At 38.3% G+C, this 27,966-nt stretch overlaps 1 protein-coding gene and 1 long non-coding RNA gene across 6 annotated transcripts in view; one reads left to right on the top strand and one right to left on the bottom strand.

Moving 5' to 3' along the window:
• Positions 1 to 27,966, top strand: part of ssbp2b (single stranded DNA binding protein 2b) — a 427,857-nt gene that overhangs the window by 384,199 nt on the left and 15,692 nt on the right. For all 5 annotated transcript variants that reach the window (XM_069936385.1, XM_069936398.1, XM_069936391.1 and 2 more), the window contains 4 exons: positions 10,304 to 10,374; positions 12,331 to 12,409; positions 18,973 to 19,001; positions 20,345 to 20,443. In XM_069936385.1, the coding sequence (XP_069792486.1) occupies positions 10,304 to 10,374; positions 12,331 to 12,409; positions 18,973 to 19,001; positions 20,345 to 20,443 (278 nt within the window). The remainder of the gene's footprint in view (positions 1 to 10,303; positions 10,375 to 12,330; positions 12,410 to 18,972; positions 19,002 to 20,344; positions 20,444 to 27,966) is intronic.
• On the bottom strand, positions 19,788 to 26,477 carry LOC138762886 (uncharacterized). Its single transcript, XR_011357226.1, has 3 exons — positions 26,289 to 26,477; positions 20,098 to 20,229; positions 19,788 to 20,001 (listed from the first exon to the last, which is right to left on the bottom strand). It is a non-coding gene; the product is annotated as an uncharacterized lncRNA (long non-coding RNA).

Genomic DNA, 27,966 nt, shown 5'->3' with positions numbered 1-27,966 from the left:
TTTCCCAATGGTGCTTCTGCTCACCAACCAGCTTTTACATCTACCACATTTTCTTCATGGATTTGATCAACAGTTGACAGATGAGCTTCAGGAGTTAAAATCACCAATGCATCAAAACCCTGAAGCCTCATACCCCTTCCAAGAGAATGGTGCCCAACTCACTTCACAAATCATCTCATTCTTGCTCATTCAGCCAGTCAGTTTGTTAGCTGAAATAGTTTATAGCAAAGACCCCAAGTAGAATTTCTTCACAAATTGTAGAATATTCACAATTGGGGAGGGCACTTCTAGCATCATTCCAAGACAAGTCTAATGTTATCCAATTGTACAATTACAACCTGATGAAACAGTGTTCTTCTGTCCTAGATGCAAAACATGCAGACACATGACCAAATATAACACACATACAGACAAACAATACATATGCAGGACAAGTATTCATATATTCAAATAAATAAATACTTGCTGTTTCACGAATATGAGAGTCTTGGATAGTTAGTGTGAGCAGTTCCTTTGGTTGTTCAACCTTCTCACTGCATTATAGACTTTCATTGGATTTTTAGATATTTTTCTCAACTGATTTAAAAATAACTTGTAAATATATATGACATGTTGATCAAAGCACATTTACCTGCACAATATTGCAACTTGAGTTTAAAATTCAAATGGAAATTTTAAATAGTACAGCTATTATTTTTAATTTAATGTAGGGATACAGCAGCGTAATAGACCCTTCCAGACCACAAGCCTGTGGCACCTAAATAACCTAGGTGAGAGGAAACTGGAGTACTTGGGGAAACCCACACAGACAAGGGAAAAATGCATAAACTCTTTACAGTCAGCGCCAGATTCGTACCTGTGTTGCTGTAATAGCATTGCTGTAATCACTATGAATTGCAAAGCTAAAAACATACATTAGGACAGGGAATAATCATTCATAATCATAAACAGACTCGCCAAGGCAAATAGTGCCTTTGGAAGACTACACAAAAGAGTCTGGAAAAACAACCACCTGAAGAAACACACAAAGATCAGCGTGTACAGAACCGTTGTCATATCCACGCTCCTGTTTGGCTCTGAATCATGGGTCCTCTACCGGCATCACCTACGGCTCCTAGAACTCTTCCATCATCGCTGTCTCCGCTCCATCCTCAACATTCATTGGAGTGACTTCATCACCAACATCGAAGTACTTGAGCTGGCAGAGTCCGCAAGCATCGAATCCACGCTGCTGAAGACCCAACTGCACTGGGTGGGTCACGTCTCCAGAATGGAGGACCATCGCCTTCCCAAGATCGTGTTCTATGGCGAGCTCTCCACTGGCCACTGAGACAGAGGTGCACCAAAGAAGAGGAACAAGGACTGCTTAAAGAAATCTCTTGGTGCCTGCCACATTGTCCACTGCCAGTGGGCAGATATCGCCTCCAACCGTGCATCTTGGCGCCTCACAGTTCGACAGGCAGCAACCTCCTTTGAAGAAGACCGCAGAGCCCACCTCATTGACAAAAGACAAAGGAGGAAAAACCCAGCATCCAACCCCAACCCACCAATTTTCCCTTGCAACCGCTGCAACCGAGACTGCCTGTCCCTCATCGGACTTGTCAGTCACCAATGAGCCTGCAGCAGACGTGGACATACCCCTACATAAATCTTCGTCCGCGAAGCCAAGCCAAAGAAAGAAAGAATCATTCAGTAGAACTGGCACTATCTCAATTTTATAGGACTAAATCAAAGGGAAAGGAAAGCATACACTGCAATCAAATATAATATACCAATGATGCAAAAATGCATTTTTCAGTTTAATATTCACTAACTCATTTATTTTTAACTGTGGTTAATAAAATCTCTGAAGCACCACGAAAACACTTTTTAATGTAATTGTTATAGATATGTTTGAGCTAAGCTATTTGTTCTTGAAATATGAACTCCATGCAGCCACTGGGGACCTCAATGTTAACTTGCTTAATGTCCCATGCCTGTTTTGCCTTTCTAATTTTATTTACATTTTGTAACATCAACCAGGAGTCCACATCCCCGGACTCTATGGGGGTTCTATTTGCTGAAGTTCATGAGCATCCTATCTGAGCCCTACCCCTTTCTCTCCAATCTACATTCATAATTCTTAATTGAAAGACTTTGCTGGAGACACATATCATCCCTGTGGAATATTCAGTCGCTAGCAGGAAAGTCCATCTTCCATCAGGGAGATTTGGCAAGTTCTTCCAAATCTTGTTCGTGAAGAGAGGACTTCATCTACATCTGTAATGTACAAAAGGAAAGACTCTACTCAATTTAATCCAAAATATTTTTTTTTGAAATCTCAATAATAGTTGCACTTTCTCCTGTTTTATTTTGTTTCCTAGATTTTTTTTAAAAATTTCAGACAGTTACCTCAAATAGCTATATTTGGATTATTTTTCTCTTTCTAATGTCCAGAAGCATCCATCGATCTTTTACTTTTCCCACCAGTTGAGATTTCAATGGTATGGAATAACTCGACTTTTGACCCAGAATATTTTTGTCTCAACCTGCTATGCTGATGAGATACATCTAGTGTATTGGATGCACATAGAATTTGAAATGCAAAAAGTAAATAATGATACTATGCTAAACATAGTCAATAATTAGTTTTACCTTCGTGCAAATTCTAAACCAATTGACTTCTACACAAGATTTCTATCAAAATTTTAGAGATATATTAAAATTGTGTCAAAGTAATCTGATAACATTTGAAGTTATTAAAATGAAGGAATACCTGTACTTGTTTTCAAGCTGTGTATTATGTAGTTCTCTGACATACCTGCTACTGATTTTTATTGCATATCTATAACATCAAATCCCTAAAAGTAAAGAGTGTAGGGAATAGTTAGCAAAATCCCATGGTAGACCATGTGAGATTTGGACTCCTGGTTGATGTTACAAAATGTAAATAAAATTAGAAAGGCAAAACAGGCATGCAACATACTTTTTGAGATTTGTTCAGTGTTGATATCATTACTTTATTGCAATGAGTAAATTAATTACCATTGTAGCATAATTTCAATCAATTAGCCAAATGATAAAAGTCCAACATAGTATTTTTCGTGGCATTTGTCCTGCTTATCAAAACCACGTTTTATCAACACAATTCACTTTAGACATAATACACTGCTTTGTTCTGCATGAAAATACAAAATAGTACAGAAGAGGCAGAGGTATAATCTAAGGAAAGAAGTCTCCTAGGTGAAGTGGAGATTTTGGATGAGAATGGAAATAATGAAGGATACCTATGAGCTCAATGCATTCTATATCCGATTTGACCATCAGAACTTGGAAGAACCACTGCATATCCTCACGACCCCCTCACGATCCTTGATTATCAGTACCTTTGGGAGAGTCAATCCAAGGAAAGCATCCAGTCTGGTCAGAGTGCCCGGCCGAATACGGAAATCCTGTGCTGACCAACTGGCCAATGTATTACCATAGAACATTACAGCACAGAAAACTGGCCTTACACTCTGTGCCGATGAATAAAACTAGCCAGTCCCACTGACCTCTTCTCATTCCATAACCTTCCAGACCACTCCTATCCAAGTATTTATCCAATTTATTTTTAAAATAAAAATTGGATCTGCAATCACTACATCGGATGGCAGCTCATTCCACATTCCTACCACTCTGAGTGAAAAGACTTCCCTTAATGTTCTCCTTATACCTCTCCCCTTTCACCCTAAAGCTATGACCTCTCATATTTATCTCCCCCAATCTAAGTGGAAACATCCTACTCAAATCTACTCTGTCTATACTCCTCAATCTTATAAACCTCTACCAAATCTCCCCTCATTTTTCATTCCAAGGAGTATAGTCCTAACCTGTTTAATCTTTCCCAGTAACTCAACTCCTGAAAACACAGCAACATCCTAGTAAATCTTCTTTGCACTCTTTCAATCTTATTGATATATTTCCTGCTGGTGGGTGACCAGAACTGCACATAATATTCTAAGTGTGACCTCACAAATGACTTAAATAATGTCAACACGGATAGTTTCAACATCTCACTCTCACAGTGCAAGGTACCCACCTGTTTCAAACAAGCCTCAATTGTACTGGTGCCCAAGAAAAGCGTGGTAACCAGCCTAAATGACTTCCGACCAGTGGCACTCACATCCATGGTGATGAAGTGTTTTGAGAAGTTGGTGTGGAAGCATATCAGTTCCTGCCTGAGCAAAGACATGGATCCATTCCAATTTGCGAACCAAAGCAACAAGTCCTTGGCAGATGCCATCGCATTGTCTTTAATTGACATCTGAGGTGCTACTATTTATTAAACAGTATTTATTTGTATATGGGTATATTTGTCCTGCTTATGTATTGCTTGTCTGTATATGTGCTAAGTCTGGTTGTGTGTTTGCATGTTTTGAACAGAGGACCAGAGAACACTGTTGTATCAAGTTGTATTTGTGTAATTGGATGATAAATAAATTTGAACTTGAATTTACACAAAACCCTGTGTACATCAGGATGTTTTTATTGACTATAGTTCGACATTCAACACCATCATCACCTCAGAACTAATCAGCATACTCCACGACCTGGGACTTAATAGCCCAATGTGCAATTTGATCCTGGATTTCCTCACTTCCAGATCCTAAACGTAGTTGACTGGCAAGAACATCTCCACTACAATTTCCATTAGTACGGGAGTACTATAAGGTTGCCTACTCATCTCCCTGCTCTACTCATTTTACACCGATGATTGAGTGCTTAATACAGTTTTCAGATTTATTGTCAGAGTACATACATGACATCACATACAACCCTGAGATTCCTTTTTCCTGTGGGCACAGCAGAATTCCCACTAATTGGTTGTGCAAAAAATAAACTCCACACAGCATGAACATGTAAACAAATAAAAGAACTGTCAACAGATAATATATGTAAACAAACTGTGCAATGCAGAGAGAACAAAGATCAATAAAGTCCACAAGTAAAAGTCATTAAATGAGTTTCTGATTGAGCTTGTCATTGAGGATTCTGATGGTGGAGCTGTTCCTGAACTTGGTGGTGCAAGTCTTGTGGTACCTATACCTCTTTCCTGATAGCAGCAGCGAGAACAGAGCTTGTTCTGGGTGGTGTGGATCTTTGATGATAGCTGCTGCCCTCTGACGGCAATGTTCTCTGTAGATGTACTCAATAGTGGGGAGGGTTTTGCCTATGTTGTCCTGGGCTGTGTCCATTACCTTTTGAAGAGCTTTATGCTCAGGTATTGGTGTTCCCATACCAGTCAGTGATGCAGCTGGTCAGCACACTTTCCACCAAATCTCTGTAGAAATTTACCAGGGTTTCTGGTGTCATACCAAACCTCCGCAAACACCCGAAGAAGTAGAAGTGCTGATGTGCTTTCTTCATGATGCCATTGGTGTATTCAGTCCAGGAAAGATCCTCTGAGATAGTGACTCCCAAGAATCTAAATATGCTTACCCTTTCCACCTCTGATCCCCCAATGATCACTAGATTGTATACCTCTGGCTTTTCTTCCCTAAGATCAACAATTAGCTCCTTAGTTTTGGTGACACTGAGTGCAAGGTTGTTGTTGGTGCACGATTCAGCCAAGTTTTCATTTTCCATCCTGTAAGCAGACTCATCCCCTTCCTTTATACAGCCCAATTCCGTGATATCGTCGGCAAATTTTTAGATGGTGGTTATTGTCGTTCTAAGCTACACAGTCATAGGTGTAAAGTGAGTAGATCAGGGAGGCTAAAAGCACAGCCCTGTGGTGCTCTGGTACTGATGGAGATGGTGGAGGATAGGTTCTTACCAATCTTCCCTGATTTTGGTCTGGAGGTGAGGAAATCCATGATCTAATTACACAGTGGGGTGTAAACTCCCTGGTCTTGGAGTTTGCTGATCAGTTTTGAGGTGTTAAATACTGACTAGTTAATAAAGAGCATCCTGATTGATGCATCTTTGCTATCGAGGTGTTCCAGGACTTTGTGTGGAGCCAGTAAGTTGGGATCCATGATAGGTGAACTGGAATGGCTCCATGTCAATGCTCAGACAGGAGCTGATATGCTCAACAACAATACCACTTACAAATTTGCTGATACCACTGCAATGGGCTTTATAAAAAGGGGTGATAAGTCAGCGTACAGGAGGGAGATTGGAAACCTGGCTGAATGCTGTGCCAACAACAACCTTGCACTCAATGTCACCAAAACCAAGGAGCTGATTGTAGATTTCAGGAAAGGAAAACCAGAGGTGTACGATCCAATGATTTTTGGGGGATCAGAGGTGGAGAGGGTGAGCAAATTTAAATTCCTGGGAGTCACTATTTTGGAGGACATTTCCTGGACCCATCATATCAATGTCATTGCGAAGAAATCTCATCAGGCGCCTTTATTCCTCAGGAGTTTGCGGATGTTTGGTATGTCATTCGAAACCTTGGCAAACTTCTACGGATGTGTAGTGGACTGGCTACATCATGGCCTCGTATGGGTGCACCAATACCTCTGAGCGGAAAACCCTGCAAAAGGTAGTGGACACAGCTCAGTACATGACAGGCAAAACCTTCCGCACCCTTGACAACATCGAGAGGAACCACTGCTGCTGGAGAGCAGCAGGGATCATGAAGGATCCACACCACCCAAGACATGCTCTGTTCTTGATGCTGCTAACAGGAAAGAGGTATAGGTGCCACAGAACTCATACTACTAGGTTCAGGAACAATTGCTGCTCCTCAGCTATCAAATTCTTCAATAAAAAACTCAGAGGGTAATTTAAGGACTCCTTGCACATTATTTATTATTGAATATTTATTTTTTTCTGTATTAATACAGTCAGTTTACATTCCTTTCTTTGTTTACTTATTTCTTCTCTAGTTCAATTTACAGTTACCAATATGTAGAAATTCTGCCTGGCCCGCAGGAGAAAGAATCTCACTGTTTTAGGTGATGTATGTACTCTGGCAAATTTGAACTTCGAACATATTAAAACTGAGTGTAAGAATAAGACAGGATGTCTGTCTTGTATGAAAATTTTACATTGAGTTCATTTTAAAATTTGGAAATTTGCTATCAGCTATAATTAGGGGAGACATTTCTTTATCTGCAAGAAGTGCATCAGCTGCAGCTCCTGACATGCAGAGTTAATAAATTGCAGCTTGAGTTGGATGATCTTTGGATCATTTGGGAGGCAGAGGGGGTGAAAGGGATACTATCACGTGTAGGAGGCAGGAGGAGGGAGAGGGAACAGGCAGGCAGTGTAGGGCATCCCTGTGGCCATTCTTCTCAATAACAAGAATACCATTTCGGATACTGGTGAGCAGGGAACCCACCGGGGACAAGCCATGGTGATCAGGTCTCTTGCATGGAGTCTGGTTCTGTGGCTAAGAAGGGAAAGGAGGGGAAGAGACGAGCTGTGGTGATAGGGGATTCCACAATTAGACAGATAAGAGGTTCTGTAGAAGAGATCGAGTATCCTGGATGGTACATTGCCTACCTGGTGTCAGGGTCCAAGATATATCAGATCAAGTTAATGCTATTCTCAGGAGAGAGGGTGAGCAGTCAGATGTCATGGTCTTTATAGGGACATGGGTAGTAAGGTTGAGGAGATCCTGCAAGGAGAGTTCAGGGAGTTAAGTGCTAGGTTGAAGAACAGGACCTCCAGGGTTGTGATCTCATGGTTGCTACACTTGCCATGCACTAGTGAGGTTAGAAATAGGGGGATAATGCAGCTTAACATGTGGCTAAAGACATGGTGCAGGAGGGAGGGCTTCAGGTTTCTGAATCATTGGGCTCCCTTCCAGGGAAGGTAGGACCTGTTCCGATGTAATAATTTGCATCTGAACTGGATGGGGACTAATATCCTTACAGGAAGATTTGCTAGTGTTGCTCTGGTGGGTTTAAATTAGATTTTCAAGGGGATGAGAACCAGAGTGCCAGAGCAGATAGAGGAGTGGAGGAGGGAAAAGATTATGTGAAAGTTGCATGCACAATTAGAAGTCAAATAGTTGTACATGGTGGAAATGTTCTCAAGGGCATCTATTTGAATGCAAGAAGAATTGTCGGAAAAGCAGACAAGCTTAGAGCATGGATTGGCACATAGAATTATGACATTGTGGCCATTAGTGAAACTTGGTTGCAGAAGGGGCAGGGCTGACAGCTCAGTGTTCCGGGCTTCCATTACTTTAGACACGATAGAAGGGGGGATGAAAAGCATTGCTCATCAGGGAAAATATCACAGCTGTGCTCAGGCAGGACAGACCAGAGGGCTTGTCTACTGAGGCTATATAGGTGAAGCTGAGGAAAAGGAAAGGAAAGACCACACTCACAGGGTTGTATTATAGACCATACAATGGTCAACGAGAATTGGAGGAGCAAATCTGTAGAGAGCTAGCAGACAAATGCAGGAAATGTAAGGTTTTGATTATAGGAGATTTTAATTTTCCACATATTGTCTGAGACTCCCATACTATAAAAGGGCTGAATGGCTTGAAATTTGTCAGATAAGTTCAGGAAAGTTTTCTAAATCAATATATAGAGGTACCAACAAGAGAACAATAATCTCCTATTAAGACAGAACAGGTGACAGAAGTATGTGTAGGGAAACATTTTGGTCAAGTAATCAAAATGCCATTAGTTTCAAGTTATTTTTGTGCTGTAATGTTCTATGGTTCTAAACAAAATAGCCAAAAGAATAGCAGTGTATTTGTTTTATTTAACTATGAAAAGATTGAATAAATGATTCACCTAAGCTATTAGAAACAAATGTAGAGATATAAGGATTCTCCAACTTCTTTTAAACAAACTTTTTTCTGAACTAGCTGAATTCAGTTTGTAGAGTACTGATTAAGTTTTATGGGCATCACCTAAATCAATGGTTTTCAAACGGCCCTCCCCCCCCCCCCAAATTCACATTCTACCTTAAGTATTCCCTCTGCCATAGGAGCTCTGTGATTAGTGAGGCATTGCTTAAAGTGGGATGTGAGTGGAAAGGAAAGGTTGAGAATCACTGCTCGAGACCCAATTGTTACTGAAATATTTTGCTTGAGAAAAATTGTCATTGGCCCATTTCCTTTGGAGTTATGAAACCGTGCACATAACGAGTCAATTAGGTATGATTAAAATAATGATTTTCAAACCTTTTTCTTTCTACTCACATACCACTTTAAGCAATCCCTTACAGAGCAGTTATGGCATAGGGATTGTTCAGGGGGGTAGTTTGAAAACCACTGATCTAAATCATCTTAACTAATTGCCAAATTTTGAGGAAGATTTTGGAAAAGTCAAAAGGTGAAATTAAACAAATGCAGATATCTTTGAGAATTTTAGGGCTCAACAGGATAGGAAGGGGTGAGGCCATTTTAAGAGAGTGGCAAGAATTTAAAAACTGATTAATTGACTTACTTCCACCACAACCATGCTCCAGCTCCACGCACTGGCACCAGGCTTTTGGACAATGTCAATTTGTGCAGGCTAGAACAAAGAAGAATGATGAAGAATGCAATGAAATCATCTACAAGTTAACCGCATGAATAATAGCTTCACCAGCATATGAATTTCTGCAAGTATAGGGTCAGGTGATTATATGGAGGTGGAAACAGGTTCTCTATATGTCTTTGTGAAAAAATTCCAAAGGGTTATGTGATGTCGCAGACTTTACTCCATCGAGGACATCTACTAGAGGTAGATCAGCATCTATCCTCAAAGACCCCTACCACCCAGGCCTTGCCTTCTTCACTGCTAACATCAGGAAAAAGGTACAGGAGCCTAAAATCAAGCACTCAACGGCACAAGGACAGCTTCTTGCCTGCTGCCATCAGATATCTGAAGAATCAGTGAACTTTTTTAAATGTTATAAGGTGGTTTATATGAACGTTTTCACTTTGACGCTGCTGCAAAACATCAAATTTCGCAACATGTTCATGACAATAAATCCTGATTCTCATTTTGAATGGTCCAGTTGTCTGTTTTGAAGTGAATTTAGGCATATAGCACAGTAACAGACCCTTGTTGGTTGACCTTGGAGTTGAGTGTGATTGTATAATATGATGAAATCAAGTGTAAACAGATCTCCTTATCAATGGTGCTGCTGGATTTCATCTGGCACTCCTGTGAGGATCTCCCTCTATGGGTGGAAATAGCTCATGTCCATGTTACGTTGCCCCACGACAAGGAAGGAAAGTTGTACTTGCAATGAAGACCAATAGTCATGTGCTTTCCTTGTTCTTTTTGGTTTAAGGCAGTAGATTCCTCTGTCACCAACACAAAAGTTTTCCAATATTCTTGAAAGTGTTTTAAACCTTTCGTATTTTTGGCTGTTTCAGATTCAACGAACTCGAGTGACAATATGTATACTATAATGAATGCTGTTCCACCTGGGGCTAGCAGGTCTAATGTAAGTAGATAAAGCAAGAACTTTGTTTCTTTTTCAATTTGTTAATATAAATGTTCTTGCTCGCTGCATAACAAAGCTGTAAAATTTGAATCTACACTGAAGAGGGACTTTTTCACCTGCAGATATAAAAATTGTCAAATGTTAATATCATGCACTTACCTTTATTTGACACACAATTTCAGGTGCAATTTCAAATTGTTCCAGCAATGATACAATACCTTTATTGTCATTTAAGATCAGACTGTAAAACAGTGCAGAGTAAAAAAAACGAGATAACGTTCCTCCAAAGCATAATGCTACCTACACATCACAAGATTACACAAAAACAACGTAGACCACACAAGACCATGCCATTCCTACACCAGACAAAAAAGGAAAAGAAACTATACAAGACTGAAACACACCTACATAGAGCTACATAATGAATAGAGAAAGTGCAAACATTACAGTAAATATGAAGAACTAGACAGTAGTCACAGCGAAGACAAGTTACATTTTCGTAGCTTTAGATTTTAAAAAGTCTAGTAGCTTGAAGTGAAGACCGCCACACAGTTCATGTGTCCATACCGGACTGCAAGTTTCGGCCCAATAGCGATAAAGAGACCCAATGACCTTCTCGCCAGCCCCACAATCCACCGGAGGGCCCTACTCTCCAGAATTTCAGAACTTGACACGGCCGCAGAACATACAGACCTCCAGATCCTTCCAACCAAGCACATGATGCCTCCTGTTCCGGCACACCGCCGCAAAACCCGCCACAGCATCTCCTCCTCAGCCATCAGCAGAAGACAACGTCAAAGTCTGGAAGCCTCATCCCCACAACAGAGGCCCGATCACCACACCAGACCAGGCCATGCAGCCTCACAACTTTCTGCCGAAGGTCCGTACCATTGTTTGCAGTTCTCACATTTCCACAGTGCCACATCTCCACAGCGCTTTACCATACAATGTTAATCAATTAAGAAATGTTGCACAATGATGTCACCAGTAGGAGATTAAAATATCGTTTATGTTATTATTTATGGATAGGTAATTAAAAAGCAACATGAAATGTAGGTGCCAAAACTTGTCACTTTTCTTTCCTAATCTATTTTTCCATCTCTAAAAGAAGAAGCATAGAGATAGTATTAGAAAACACATCAGATGATTTGTGCACAGATAGAGCTATGTGATCATGATTATATGTAGTTTTGTTGACCGACCAAGGCATAAGTATTTGCTGGGACACAGGATAATTTTCCTGTTCCTGAAAATAATACATTGGCATCTTTTACATTCAGGTGGAAGTGTAGGCAGGATCCTGGTATAATGTCTGAAAGATAGTTCATGTGATAATGCAATACTCTTTCAATCCTGGATTGGAACACCAGTCTTGATAGTGATGCTCAAGTCTGTGGAGTGGGACATCTATCCACAACCTTTTACGACCCGGAGTCGTATTTGACATCATGGGAATTGTCAGATTAACAGTTTTTGTTTTTCATGACCCACAGAAATTGTTTAATCATTGGAATATATAAAGCATGAAATGCTTTTTTGATATGCTCAAAAGGACATATCATCATAAAAATTAGGCTTGTTTTTATATCTCCTTTCATCACCACCAGGAATCATAACATAACTTTTTGTTATGGAGGAACCCCATAGTAATTATGTCTCAAATTGAAGGTTTCCCCAAATTCTATTTGCCAGAAATGGTTGGTGATACTACAGCATGTAAGGTGTATAACATCCATTTTGAACAGAGTTATGTTTTCCGAAAAAAAGAATGAAGATTGAGTGTAAACCTCCATGTGTCTACTTCATTCATTGACCAGTGGAAATCAGCTCACCAAACTTCAAAATAAATTTTGTTTAATGCAACTAATAAGGATCTTGAACCTGTTGAAGAATCTTTTCCAAATGTGGGACATTCCTTTGGCAGTTACATGTAGTTTCTTTTATTTAAATTTGCAGTTTCCCATGGGCCCTGGCTCAGATGGTCCAATAGGTGCTATGGGTGGAATGGAACCACATCACATGAATGGATCATTAGGTAACAAGAAAATAATAATAAAACATAAAACTCTTTGTGCTGTTTTTAGTTATTTTGTTACATTTGTCAAATCACATCAGAAAATGTAGCAGTCAGTATAGTGTTTACTACAACAATATTACAGCACCAATATATTGGTCTGAATCTGGCAGTGCCTGTAAGGAGTTTGTATGTTCTGCCCGTGTCTACAGGTTAATAGGTCACATGGGTGTATTTGAGCAGAGCACGCTTGTGGGTGGAGGGGCTGGTTACTGTGTTGTATCTCTAAATTAAAAGAAATAAACTTCCTGATGTGTATATGACAATGCAAGTGGGGTTTGATTCCAATCTGTACAGCCTTAAGTTGGCATATTTCACTCAGTATTAATGTGATTAACCAACTTAAAGCAGCTGCTCATTAATTATAATCTACTCCTAGGGGTGGAACATTTCCTAAAGTTATTGAAACACCCCCCCCCCCTCTTCTCCCTGATGAATTCTGTTTACTGTAAGTGTGCAAATAAAACCAAGCAAAACATAGAACAGTACAGCACAATACAGGCCTTTTGACTCACGATGTTGTAATAACCTATATAACCCTGCTCCACATCAATCAGCTCTTCCATCCTACATAGCACATAATCCTCCATTTTCATACATCCATGTGCTTATCTAAGTATATTTAAAATATCCTTTTTGTATCAGCTTCTATCACCACCTACCAGTGCATTCCAGCCACCCACCTCCATTCATCTTAAACAAATGGCCTTTGGTATTGGCCATTGCTGCCCTAGGTAAAGATCCTGGCTGTCCACCCTATCCATGCCTTTCATAATCTTATACACCTCTGTTAATTCATCTCATCCTCCATTTTTGTTCTAAAGAGAAAATGTACTCCAATCCAGGAAGCATTCTGATAAATCTCCTCAGTAACCTCTCTAAAATGTCCACATCCTTCCTATAACAAGGCAACCAGAACTGAACACAACAGTCTAAGTGTGGTCTAACCAGTGTTTATAGAGCTGTAACTCTATAAAGGAAAAAGCCTGTGGCTCTTGAACTCTAGCCCCTGACTATTGCAGTCCAACAACACACCTTCTTAATTTATCTATCATCTGCGCAGCAACCTTTTTAAGGATCTATAGACCTGGACACCATGATCCCTCTTTTCCTCCACACTGCTAACAATCCTACCATTAAGCATGTACTCCACCATCTAAATTTGATCTTCCAAAGTGTATCACTTCACACTTTTCTGGATTGAACTCCATTTGTCACTTCTCCATCCAACTCTACATCCTCTCTATATCCCGTTATTACCTGTGACAAATCACTATACTATCCACTAAACCTTCAACCCTCATGTCATTTGCAAACTTACTGACCCATTCTTCTACTTTTTTTGATAAAAATCACAAGGAGCAAGGGTCCCAGAACAAATCCTTCTGGAACACTATGTCACTGCTTGCCAGGCAGAATGCACTCCATCTACTACCACACACCTGCCTTCTGTGGGCAAGCCAATTCAGAATCCTTGCAGCCAAGCTTCCATGGATCCCATGCCTCATGAATTAAGTAAATTGTGCAATTTCAGCTTTTACAGCAATCCTCATCTGCACTAATTTGTTTCTACTGATATGTCAGCAAAATTATTTATTTATGGTAGGAAAAGGATTACAGAATGTAAAATTATAGATATGGAATATGTAACTTGGAAGATATTGAGTTTGTACATTTGTAATGTAGCATTTCAAATTGATAAACAAAGATTAGCTGAGGTTCCTAATTTCTCTGATGTTTCTGTTTTCTTTTCTCTCTTGACATGTTAATTGATTTGAATTTGACGATTACCAAAACATTTGTTTAGATTTTTCATTGTCCATGAAATTTGCTGAGCCTCTTTCAATACAGTACTACAGTACATCTTGATTCCAAGCAGCAATTATTAATACTCTTTCAAACTCTGTAAAAATGAACTTTTGGAGTATTTTTTGGCAAAGTTATTGAAAGTTGCAAATCAGTGCTTTCTAATTATTTTTAAAAAACTCAAAACACAAAATAACAAATGAATCAAAAAAAATTCCAAACTTTCTTTGAAAAAGTTTTTTTTAAATTTTTCAGAAGTTTCCATTGATGCCTGTAGGAAACTTGAGTAGAAAATGAAAAATGTTGAGAATGAATATGATTTTCAACTCTTTCGCAACTTCCTTATCAAAACTAGCTTGGAATCGTGTGCGGTTAAAATCTTGTGAACTGACTTGCATGTTACAGGTTCATTCATTCGCACTTGATGCTTTTTTTTAATCCTTGCTAACTTTTTAATTTAGCTGCAGGTGGAAAACCAATTTTAATTAATGTAAAATCTATAGCACAATAACATCATCGCTCCTGCAGTACTATTATTAGTGAAACTCTGTGACTCGCTCAAATAGTGGAAAATCCATCAAATAAGCCTAGTGGGAGGTAACAGAGGACAAAAGAGGGTGAAATAAAGCAAGTTTTGTAATTTTTAGACATTTTGCCAGGGGAACAATTCCCAGTAGAAATCCTTGGGCCTCCCTCTGCCATTATACTTCTTGTTTCCCTGACTGGTATTGGGTCTGCAGTTTAATTAAAAGAGGTAATAAATTATAAAAAGACAGGTAAGTAAATATTTGCATTCCCTGATTGCAGATATGTTCTTCTCAGTTTCATTTTTCTGTGTCTTTTATGTTTGTATTTTCCAAACATTCTTCCTTCAATTTTCCTTTATTGCTGCCTTTTATATTTTATTCCTTTTAGAAACATGTTTTTTTTAATGTAGATTGCAACCAGTTGACATACAGTGTTCCCCATAATGTTTGGGCAAAGACACTTTTTTTCCTTTATTTGCCCTTGTGCTCCACCATTTTAAATTTATAATCAAACAATTCACATGCAATTAAAATGCACATTCCAGATCTTATTCAAGGTTATTTGTATACATTTTGTTGTGACTTTGTAGAAATTACAGCACTTTTTATACATAGGGCCCTCATTTCATGGCACTCTAATGTTTGGGACATTTGATGTCACAGGTGTTTTTTTTAACCACTTTGGTATGTTTACTTGTTTCATTGCTGCAGGGAAAAGAGAGCTAGGCTTGCTTCCAAGCTTTTGATCACCTTTGGAGTCTGTAGTTGCCATTTTTCAATATGAGGACCAGAGTTTTGCCAGTGAAAGTCAAAAAAAGCCACCATGAAGCTGAACAATAAGAATAAAACAATAAAAAATCAACAGTGTGGAACATCATTAAGAAGAGAGTTATTGCAAGGAAGACCACTACTCCTGATGACAGACAAATTCTCATCAGAATGAAGAATAATCCCCAAACTTAAGTCTGACAGATCAGAAACATTCTTCAGGAAACAAGTATGGATAATGACTACTGTTTGCAGAAGACTTCATGAACAGAAATACAGAAGTTATACTGCATGATGGAAACCACTTGGCCAGATTACAATTTGCCAAGGAATATTTAAAAGAGCCTGCAGAATTCAGGAAAAAGGTCTTGTGGACAGATGAGACCAAGATTAATTTGTTTCAGAGTGAAGACAAGATCAAAATGTGGAACTGCCCAAGATCCAAAGCACACTGTGGTTTGCATTTTGCAGTGTGGCATCTTCTTTTCTCTTCATGAAGTTTTCTGTGGACGGTAATCCTTGGCAGGTCCACACCTACCTTCTGAAGAATGGTTCTGATCTATCAGACATACGTTTGATGATTTTTCTTAATTTTGGTGAGAATTCTTGTCATCAGCAGTGGAGATCTTCCTTGGAATTCCAGTCCCTTCACGATTACTGAGCTCACCAGTACACTCTTTCGTAAAGATGTTCCAAACTGTTGATTTTGGCAATCGAAAGGTTTGGGTGATATCTCTTACTGTTTTATTCTTGTTTTTCAGCTTCATAATGGCTTATTTGACTTTCATTGGCGCAACTCTGGTCCTCATGTTGAAAAATAGCTACTAAAGATTCCAAAGGTGGTCAAAAAGTTGGAAGCAAGCCTAGCTCTCTTATACCTGCACCAATGAAGCAATTAAACATATCTGAGTACTCACAAACACCTGTGAAGCCGAATGTCCCAAGCATTATGGTGCCCTGAAACAAAGGGACTAGGTATAAAAAGTGCTGTAATTTCTACGTAGTCAAACCAAAATGTATACAAATGTGCACTTTAATTATATATTAACTGTTTGTTTACAAATTTAAAACTGTGGACCACAAAAGCAAATAAAGAAAAACAGAGTCTTTGTTCCAAACATTATGAAGGGCACTGTATGTTCCAAAACCTAAATCCATTAATGTATAGAAATACTGATGCACCATCAATAACTCCAAAAGAATGATGTTGAAAAAACTGATAGGCTTTTATTAGCTTTAGAATAAAAGCACATCCATGCTGCTCGACTGTTCTGCACTGGGAAGGGGGGTGTGGAACATTCTGGAGCCTGTGGGAGGAGCTACAGGCACAGTTAACCAATGGGTGTGCCCGAATAGACAAACATATACATATACTGGTTTAACCACAAATCATCTTGGAGTTCCAGTATTTGTATCACAAAGAGAGGGCATAATGTTTATTTCAAATCGCAATGGCATATTAATCCTTTTTTGATATATCTGCTGAAAGAATTAGAGGGGAGTAAAACAGACTGTTAGTAAACCTAAATATTGCTGGAAATTTTGTTACATTGCTTTGACTGCCAGTTTCATTTGGATAAAGTTTGTTGCGCAGAGTTTAGATCAACCTTTCCCTCTATTTCATATACAAATCATGTCCAAAAGCATATATGCAATTGCAACATGTTTCATTAGGAAGTCCTGCCTATCCAGTAATTAGAGTGGCCATTGTCAAAATGCTATAAGTACCTCAATGTGATTAAAAATCTGTTGATATTTGATGATGTTACCAACATGCACAATTTAATCTTTGCATGAGGGACAGACATTTATGATGCAATGTGAAATCTTAGATCTTCATTTATAACTCACAGTAAACAAGAAGAAAACTCTCTGACAGGTTAACTGATGTAATTAGTGGTCCTGACCGTGTCATTGAAGTGTTTCTATCCAAATATGGCTGCTTAAATTTTCAGTACTGTGGGTCTCACAAAACAAATTACAAATATTGGGCCACTTGCAACCTAAGAATTGATCTGTGGACAACTAGCCAGGTTTGGGGAAGTGGACAGAAGTGTGGCCACACAAATGAAGACACAGATTTTCCCTTACATTTGTGGTAGTCTTTATGCTGTTGGACTGATGCTGGCAAGGAAGGAGTCCTTTAAGGCTGTGATCTGTTTCCCATGATCCTAACAGCAAAGACATGGTGGCTGTGATCTCAACTGCTATTGACAATTGTTCTAGTTTGGCTTTAATTCAGCAAGCAAGGTGAAAACTACTGTACCTGCTGTTTTGAAGATAGATTTTTCCAATCTTGCCATGTTTTACATAGCACCATAATTGGACGTTAGTGCTGAATCCAACACCAGTTTAACTTTGAAATAAAAATAAGATTCAATTTCGAGGCATGTACTTCAATAGTGAGGTAACTGAAAGTTGGACATTCCACGAGGAGAAAAGCCTTGACAGGATGATGTATCATTTTAATTTAATTTATTACATTAGTGTTCTATTGATTATAGCAGTGCCAAAGTAAACAGTCTGGCATAGGAAGGTATCTTAAAAGCCAGTGGAGGATATGTTTTGGGAACCAGCATTAGGAAATAAATTGGAGGACAAAAAATTTCAAAAGGCATTTCAAAAGAGCTGTTGGATATATATTACCCGTGAACAAGTGTAGCCCCTTCTTCTTGACTTATTCCATCATTTAATTAATTAACAGATGATTTCTCCATCAACTCAATTTGAAGATCAGGGAAAATTGTCATAGTAGCCTAAAATTAGTGAGTAATCCGTGATAAGCTTGTATTCATCTGTCAATGCACCCTTTTGTGTAGCAAATACAATGCTTTCCCCTCTCACTTTATTATAGAGGTAACACTTTGGCAAATAGGTAAGCAATTCTTAGGAATGAGAGTTGGTAATAAAAGATGTGGGGAAGAGGTGAATGACATGTTGGGGAAAAGAGAACAGTGGGAATCTGACAACAGAAATGATTTATCAAAAATATGAAAATTCAGTTTCCTGTGATATAAATGTTGTAAAATATAAAGATGAAGATTGCTTATAAAGGTAATGTAGGAACTGGAATTGACATTTTGTGTTGTCTCAGGAAGATAATTTCTCCATGTAAAGTTCATCCTTATTGTTCCTGCATTATTGTAGACTTGAAAGTGGAAGGAAATTTGTACAATAATTAAACCAGCTTTTTATTTTGTAAACCTATGGCATTTATTAGGCCTGAAAAGATTAAGATGTGGCCTTGAAACAATGGATGTAATAATGATATGAAGTTGCATTTTGATTAATTTACCCCAGCATTTGCTGTGCAGCTGACAGTTTTGAATGACTGAAATTTGCAAGACCCATTGAGGGCTGTAAGAGAATAATAGAGCTCAGATGGATAGAACAAAAACTAATTAGAATGTCTTTTAATTTCAGGCTCAGGAGATATGGACGGCATTTCCAAAGTAAGGAACATGTTTAATAAGTGTACTATTTTTAGGTTTTGCTGTAACAATTAACTATTTACAAAAAAAAAATTGTTTTACAACTTGATAATTTTTCTAGGATAAACTGGTTTTAAGAGTCAACTCTTAAGATTGGCACTTGTTTCCAAAACAGAGGTAAAGGACAAAGTCAGTTCCACTATTATCACAGCATAAATATTTAAACTAAAGTTTAATTTAATTGATTTTATCTCACTGTTTTAGATTGAAGAAATTTAAATTACTTTCATATATTTGTTTGAAATGCTTCTTTCTATTGGCTGTAACTGTGTTTTATAATTGTGGAACAGAATTAGAGACAGAGCTCAAAAATTAAAGTACAACACAGAGAAAGAGCCAACATGCAAATACCCATCTTGGGTACCATAGATTCTGATACTCCATGACATATCTGAAGGAACAGATTGGACTTGCAGAAGAGACCATCTGTTAGACATGCAACATGACCATCAGGCAGCAGAGTATTAACTGTAGATGTGAAGATAACTGTGATTTCTACAGGATTAGAGAGGAAGAAAGAAGAGCTTCATTCAGCAAATAACTTTTCAAAAAGGCAGATTATTCATTAGATTTTGTATGTCAAACAGAGGTCACTAAATCTTTGGCTACCCAGCATCAGTGATGCTGACAGCCTGCCCTTTGATACCAGAAAAGCTACATAAAGCTGAAGGCAACTCCTCTTTAATAACCAGGTGCTTCACAGTGCTGGGCATCATGTCTTTTTTGTAGCCAAAAGCACATGGGTTTCCATAACAATGGATTCATTGTATGCAACTTGTTGGCCATGCATGCTCAGTGTCGATGCTAGCAGAAAGATGCATAATCTTTGATGGAGTTTTCCTCTGCTAAAGGTTGAGTTGAGCAGCTTGTATTACCAGGGATTTATGTGATGAGTAATCCCTTTAGAGTTCCAATGAGGAAAGGAGTTAAGCATGGTTCTCTTGAACTTTGAAGCGTGTTACTGCAAAAAAAAGTTCAGAACCGTAATATAAAATGTTGACTGAATAGATGAAATATTATAATTTCAACTAATATACATTAAAACCTAAAATCATACTCAAGAATCTTCCTCCCGAACCATTTTACCAAAGTTGCCAGAGAAGTAGGAGGTAGTAGGGAAACGAATTAAATATCCACAACTTGTTTGATTGATCATTCTGTTCAGTTGTCAGGCATCTTCTATGGCCTCCTATCAAACATAGAAGAGCAATTGATGTTATTAGTTTTGAATAAAGATCGTTGCATTGTGATAAAATCAGAGGTTTCCTTCTGAATAATATTTATTTATCTGTATCTATCCATAGAATTCTCCCAGTAACATAAGTATGAGTAATCCGCCTGGAACTCCACGAGATGATGGAGAGATGGGTGGGAACTTTCTGAATCCCTTTCAGAGTGACAGTGTGAGCATTCCTTGATATTTTTGTTAATTTAATGGTACATGCGGACTAGAAGGGCCTAATGGCCTGTTTCCGTGCTGTAATTGTTATGATATATATATGATATAAGTTGATGTTGATGTGTACGGGTACGAGTCATCAGCACTTTTCTTTTTTATGGAATAAATAATTAATGTATGGGTTCCTCGTGATTTGTCACCATCTATTTTTCATGTTTTATTTATAGTCATAGATGTTTAGGAAACATAGCGTAACATTGTACTTTTTATCCTATAACGACCATCGTCTTCTACAATAATACTTGAGGTTTGATTGATTTAAAAAATTGTTTCACTGATCTATTGAAATTTGTATTATCACATACAAAAATGTTATTTTTTAAATCCTATTCTTTGCCAAAACTGTAATAATTTGTAAAGTTCATGTGTGGTACTGTTAAAGTGGACCCTCTCCCAGTCAACGTTTTAAAACTTACATCCTTAGTGCCTGTTTGTGGATCCTCTTTAAATAGAGGAGTATTCTGATTGACAAGTGGAAAGCATTGTACTAACATTGCAATGGAGAGGACATTCCCAATTAACTATAATGATATATTAATGAATCTTAGATTGTTTAATTGAACTATATAAATTACAGTTGTTCTTTACATGAGAGGTTTCTTTAATAAATATGCCTTATTGGAATGCAATTCAGAAAATGGGAAGAATTCCTTCTTTCTGACACCTTTAGTTTATTTCTACAAGTTTAGTTTTTATATATATATGTCACATTGTACCTAGTAGAGCGAGAAGAGTTGTTTGACCAGGCTGGTAGGTTAAATCTAACACATGCAGCCATATAAAGTAGAAGAACTTGAGCAGAATTACCAGTATATACAATGTTAGAGTGGAGGGAAAGCAATGTTGAATGGTTGTATTTTATGAGAAGAGAGGGGCTGTTAGGGGCTTGCAAGATTTCACCGTATTTTGCCAGCGCCATCTTCTACATTGCAGCCTGCAATAAATCAAATCAACCTCCTTGATCTGTGAAAGAGAGATGGCATTACTTTTAGTAGTCCAAGAGGTCACTCTAGTACTTTATGTTCAGTCCTCCATTCAAAGAATTCAGTGCCGACTGACACTTTTGTCTCCATGAAGCTGCATGTACAGCTACTTATACTTGCCTTTCAGAGAATTCAGAAATAACTTTAAGATATAAGCTACCTTTTATTGTCTTTAGAGTGCTTTTTAGTGTGTGGAGAATGTGGTTTGTGCAGCCTCTGTCAGTCGTTGTCGACCATGGGTACTGCGCCTCTGGTAGTCACTGAGATGGAATGGCCTCACTAGGGTACAAGCTAGGGCAGAGTTGATATGAAAATCCATCTGTTTCAATGTGATTTAAACAACAGCATATATGGGAAATGTTAGCATCTTCTGAGAAAACAGTGGACCTTCTTTGAATTGTTAAGGCCTCTGTTGTGAAGTTAGATTGGCTAATATTTAGATATTGATATGGCAAAAGTGAAGCAATGCCAACATGTTATTTGATGGTGAGAATAAAAATAGAAAAACTGTAACTTTATTGTGTTGGTTAAGGGAAGATTGTAGATTGGACAACTAAGAGAACTTAAATGGAGTTTGTGATTTTATTGAACAATCTGTTGAGCAGGCAGACAAGAGGTTAGTTTAATATCTCTTTCTTTCCTTTTCAATCTTTTTATTAATCATATTATAGGTAAACAATACATGAGGAGAATAGGAGTGCATGACCAAAAAGGAAAAAAATAATCACTAGATGACATCATATGATGTAACATATTGCGCATTACAGCACAATTAACAAATATGTTCTCATCTCAAACAGAAATCATCAAAAAAAGGTTTTTTTTATTATATAAAACCCCACCTACTCTTTAAAAAAAAAAGAAAAAGACTGGACAACCTTTCCTGAGAATTTATTGATTAAAAATTAATCATCTGGTCTTCACCAACAAAGACAAAAGAAGTAAAATATAGTCTGGAAGGGAAAATAATTATACTAAGTCATGTTTATTAAAGGCTGCCAATATTCTTCAAATTTAATAGAAGTATCAAATATGCAACTCCTAACTTTCTCTAAACTTAAACATGACATAATTTGAGAGAGCCATTGAGTCAAAGTAGGTGGATTGGAATCTTTCCATTTAAAAAAGATAGTTCCTCTAGCCAACAATGTAGAAAAGGCTACGACCCAATATGTGGAAGTATAATTCCAAAAAGATCAGTCAATGAATTAGGTTGTTTAAAATACAATTCTGATTGGCCCATTGCAGGAGATCAATAAACAGGTTAAGCAGTCAGGATCTTTCTCCCAGTCTAATAATGTCAAGTACTAGATGTGCATTTAGGTGATAGTAGAAAAGTTTAAAGAGATTGGAATATGCCTGGAATGCTGCTAGGTATAGTAGTGGAAACAAGAAGCTTTTGAATAGATCATGAGCCTGTTCCTAAGCAGTTCTGTTTCAAATTCTAAAAACAAGTACTGAATCTGCTGCCAGCACTTGTACTGGAGAACCTGCTCCTCAAGGAGCCTGGACAGTGCTGGACAAGGTGTGGAGAGATCTCTGTTCATTTCATGCAAAAATACATACAATTTAGGAGCAGAAATAGGAGATGGCATTATCTTATTTAATAGGATAAGGCCTGTTCTGATTGCATTTAATGCACATTCCTGTGCCTTCACAATAGCCTTTTACTTCCTTCGAGAGTCTTATCTATTGCTGTCTTTAAAAAGAAAATGTACAAAATTCTGCTTTCACTGTCCTTTCTAAAGAATCTTGGCTCTGAGGGAGAAAATATTCACCTCAGTTCTCTCTGAGATAGACATACCTGTATCTATTGTTAGTCATCCCTAATTCAAGATTCTTCTACAGGTGGACACATCTGCTCCATATCCACCCTATCAAGACCCCTCAGGTTCCACTACTTTGGATATTTTTGTCTCCTCTGTCGTCTACCAATTAAATTTAATGTATGTCCCTTGATTATTTACCCCTGTCTGAAGAAAACAGCTTTTTTTTCTGTTTGTTTTTGTCTCTGCCTCCTAATTTGTACCTCTGAATTAAATTTCCACCCCCCCCCCACCCCAATTATCTTATGATCTATGGCAAGTTTGTTTGTCCTCTTCAGTGACAATCATTTATAAATCTCAATAACTGTTGGAATCTGGAACATAATAGCAGGAGCTTTATTTGAAAGAAAAATCCTAAAACCTGAGCTTTGTTTTATTGCTGAAATGGAACAGGGGATCTCAACCAGGCAATTTGTGTCAGATTGTAGAGAAAGGCCAGAAGCAGGACACCCGAGTTAAGAATCAAACAACAAGCCATCTTCTGCAAGATGAGATATTGGGTGGTAATTGTTGACATTCTGAAGGGCACTCAGTGGTTACCGTTATGATATAGTAAGATGATAAGATTACCTGTGGTTTATTTTAGGCTGAGGTAGAAAGATGAAGGTCAAAGAATGAGTTGGAATGTTAATCTTTGATGGGGAGAAGTTGTCTGTATTTCATGTTTGTGTTTAGCTTTCAGATAACATATATTTGGTTTGCTTACATTCCATTATAAGTACATGGTGCAACATAAATTAAGTAAATAGCAATGCCTTCATTTCAGTTGGAGTTGGACAACTTGAGCTAATCTGTCTCCAGTGCCATCAAGTTTGAGTGGATGGCAGATGTAAATTAATTTTCTAATTGTATTTGAAAAGCCTTAAAATGATTTTTTTAAAATTACCTAAGGAGTATTAGTTTTTTAATAAAACGCATTTCTATTTTCTTATTTCATAACTACTTTTCTATTTGGTGGATCCAGCTGTTTTATATTTAGAATGTGTTATATTGGCGACAATGCTGTCGTAAAATGCTGGGTTTCTGTTTTTGCATTCATTGTTGACCAAATGATGCCCTCTGTTAGAATATAGAACATTACAGCACAGTACAGGCCCTTCAGCCCATGATGTTGAGCCTACCTATATATACCTTCCCAAAATAACTAAACCTTCCCTGCCTCATAATACTCTTTCTTTAATCTATGTGCCTGTCTAAGAGTCTCTTCAATGCTCCTCTTGTTCCAGCCTCCACCACCACCCATGGCAATGAATTACAAACACTCACAGCTCTATGTAAAAATACCTCTAATGTCTCCCCTAAACTCTTCTCCCTCCTCTTTGACCAGATGTCCTCTGGTGTTTGCTACTCCCTCCCTGGGAAAAAGATGCTGGCTGTCTCCTTCATCTATGCCTCATAATCTTGTAGGCCTCTATTAAGACACCTCTCATCCTTCTTTGCTCCAAAGAAAAAAAGCCTTAGCTCTGCTAAGCATGCCTCATAAGACATATTTTCCAATCCACACAATATCCTGGTAAATCTCCTCTGCATCCTCTCCAGAGCTTCCATATCCTTGCTGTAATGAGGTAACCAGAACTTAACCCGATCAAGTGTAGATTCATCAGAGATTTATAGAACTGCAAATTACCTTGTAATTCCTGAACTCAATCACCCAAATAATAAATGCCTTGGGGTTCTTCTTAATTCTACTTGCCAAGGTCTTCTCATGCCCCCTTTCAGGTCTCCTAAGTTCCTTCCTGGCTATCATATAATTCTCACGAGGCTTTCCTATTTTTTTTTTTGCTTCCTTCTCCCTGTTAACTAGCTGCCTTTATTAGGTCTTCTGAACTATGAGATCATGGAATCTTGGCTGTGTGGATTCAGAATTTTCAACTTGTGTGACAACCTTGAAAGATACATGTACTGGACCCCAAGATCCCTCAGTTCTTCCACAATATTAAGTATCCTGCCATTAACCATGGAATTTCAAGTTTGATCTTCCAAAATCCATCAAACACTTATCCAGATTTAACTCCATCTTCCACTTTTCTGCCCAACTCTGCCTCCTAGCTATATCCTGTTGTAACCTATGACAACTTTCAACACAATCCACAACACTTCCAACCTTTGTATCTTCCACAAACTTACTTATCCATCCCTCTACTTCGTTGTCAAGAATATTTATAAAAATCACACAGAGCAGTGATTCCAGAACAGTTCCTTGCGGAACTTCACTAATCACTGACCTCCAGGTAGAATACTTTCCATCCACTACTACTCTTTGTTTTCTACAGGTATTAAAATTCTGAATCCACACAGCCAAGGTTCCATGATTCCATCCCTCATGGTTTTCTGAACAAGTCACCTATGGGGATCCTCATCAAATGCCTTGCTAAAATCCATATAGACTACATCTTCCACCCTACTTTCATCAATTTCTTTTTATTACCTCCTCAAAAAACTCAATTAGGTTCATGAGACATGACGTTCCCTCACAAAGCCATGCCCTCTCTCTGAGAAGACTGTACTTTACTAACTGCCAGTAAATCCTATCCTTAAGAATCTCTCCAATAGTTTTCCCACCACTAATGTAAGACTCATGGATCCATAATTCTATAATAGGATTCTCTCTATTACCTTTTTTAAACAAGGGGTCCACATTTGCCATTCTCCAATCTTCCTGTACCTTTCTTGCTGGCCAAGGAGGATGGAAGGATCATTGCCAGTACCCCAGCAATCTCCTCCCTCCTTTCCCATAGAAACCTGGGGTATATCTTCCCCAGTCCCAATGACTTATCAATCCTAATTTTTTAAGAAGATCCACCACTTCCTGTTCCTTAATTTTTACATAGTCCAGCTCAAAGGCTTGTTCTATTCTGACCTCACCTTGACTAAGGTCCTTTTTTCTGGTGAATAGTGAAGCAAATTATTAATTTTGGAACTCTCCAACCTCCTCCACCTTCAGGCACATTTTACCTCCTTTATCCTTAAGTGGTCTTACCTTCGCTCTTGTCATCCTTAAGTTCTTAATGTATGCATAGAACACCTTGTGGTTCTTCTTATTTCTACTTGCCAAGGCCTTCTCATGCTTCCTTTGAGCTCTCCTAAGTCCTTATTTAAGTTCCTTCCTGGCTATCATATAATTCTTATGAGCCTTTCCTGTTTTATTTTGCTTCCTTCTTCCTGTTAACTAGCTGCTTCACCTGTTTTGTCAACCACAGATCCCTTTACCTACCATCTACCTCTCTTGCAATAAGGAGGTACCAGTCAATATTTGGGAAGTTGAAACTTCCATAGCAACAACCCTATTATTTCTGCACCATTCTAAAATCTGCCTATTCCTTGATGTTCTGAGGGCTATTTGAAGGCCTATAGATTACACCCAATACTGTGATTGCTTCATTCCTATTTCTGACTTCAACCTACACTGACTCAGTAGACTCTCCCTCCGCAGAGTCCTCTCTTTCTTCCTAACCATTAATACTACTCCCCTAACTCACCTCTCTTACCTCCCTTTTAAAAAATCTAAACTCTGGTACCTGAATCAGCCAATCCTTTCCTTGCATCACCAATGTCTCTGCAATGTCATTGTTTCAAATGTGATCCACTACATCTAGGTGCCCACCCACCTGCTTCAGAATGCTACAGACTTGATCTGAAACTTCCCTGACCCTGGAACCTAGAAGACAACATATCATCCAGTAATCTCGATCTTGTTCACAGAACCATCTATCTATCGAATCCTCAATCACTATAGTTCTCCACCCCATTCCTTACTTATCTCAAGCGTCAGACTCTGTGCCATCACTGGTAGATCGCCCCTTCAATAGTATCCAAAACTGTATATTTGTTGTTGAGGGAAATGGCTGCAGGGGTGATTTGCACTGACTGCTCATTCCCCTTGCTTCTCCTAACAGTCACCCAGTTACCTGCCTCTTTACTTTTGGGTGTGACTATCTCCTTATAGCTTCTGTCTAACTTTCCCTTACCCCTCTACCTGCCAAATGATCTGGAGTTCATCCAGCTCCACTTCCCTAACATGGTCTCTTAGGAGCTGCAACTGGATACCCGTTTTGCAGGTGTAGTCATCTGGGGAAACTCTGATCTTCACTATTCGACATCCTGCAATTGGAGCGATCCACTGCGCTCGATGCCATCTCTACTAATGACATAAACTGAAGGCAAAATTTATGAGATTACTACATAAAACAAATAAAATTGATTTAAACAAAAGCAGCATAAATAGATATTATGAATTTATTCCGAGGAGGTGTCTCTATCTATTTTACTTTCTGGGTTATACCATTATGGGTGGTTAATGATAAAAAGGATAAGATGAGTATGAACAATCTGTATCAAATGCCACTTCAGTATCAAACTTGTAATTTTAGTTAGTATAAAATCAGAATAAATGTGTGTAATTATTATCATATTTGCTCTCAACTCTGGTGGCACCATTTTACTCATTTACTGTGGATTTTAGTCAGATGTTTTATTTGCACGTGTGGTTGTGCCTCAAGATGAACAAAATGTTAAGCGTTGATCAATTTTCTAAATGCATCCTTTATTATTCATCTTTTCAGTATACAGTCCAATTTTAGTTCTTGTTTTATGACCCATTGTTGAAGGCAATGCCTAGCATTCTTAACTGGTCAGTAGTCAGTGGTGCTAAACACACC

The sequence above is a fragment of the Narcine bancroftii genome, chromosome 1, assembly GCF_036971445.1.
Source record: "Narcine bancroftii isolate sNarBan1 chromosome 1, sNarBan1.hap1, whole genome shotgun sequence".
NCBI lineage: Eukaryota > Metazoa > Chordata > Chondrichthyes > Torpediniformes > Narcinidae > Narcine > Narcine bancroftii.
Note: the sequence above shows the minus strand (reverse complement) of the source record. Positions and strands in the feature narration are given on the sequence as shown.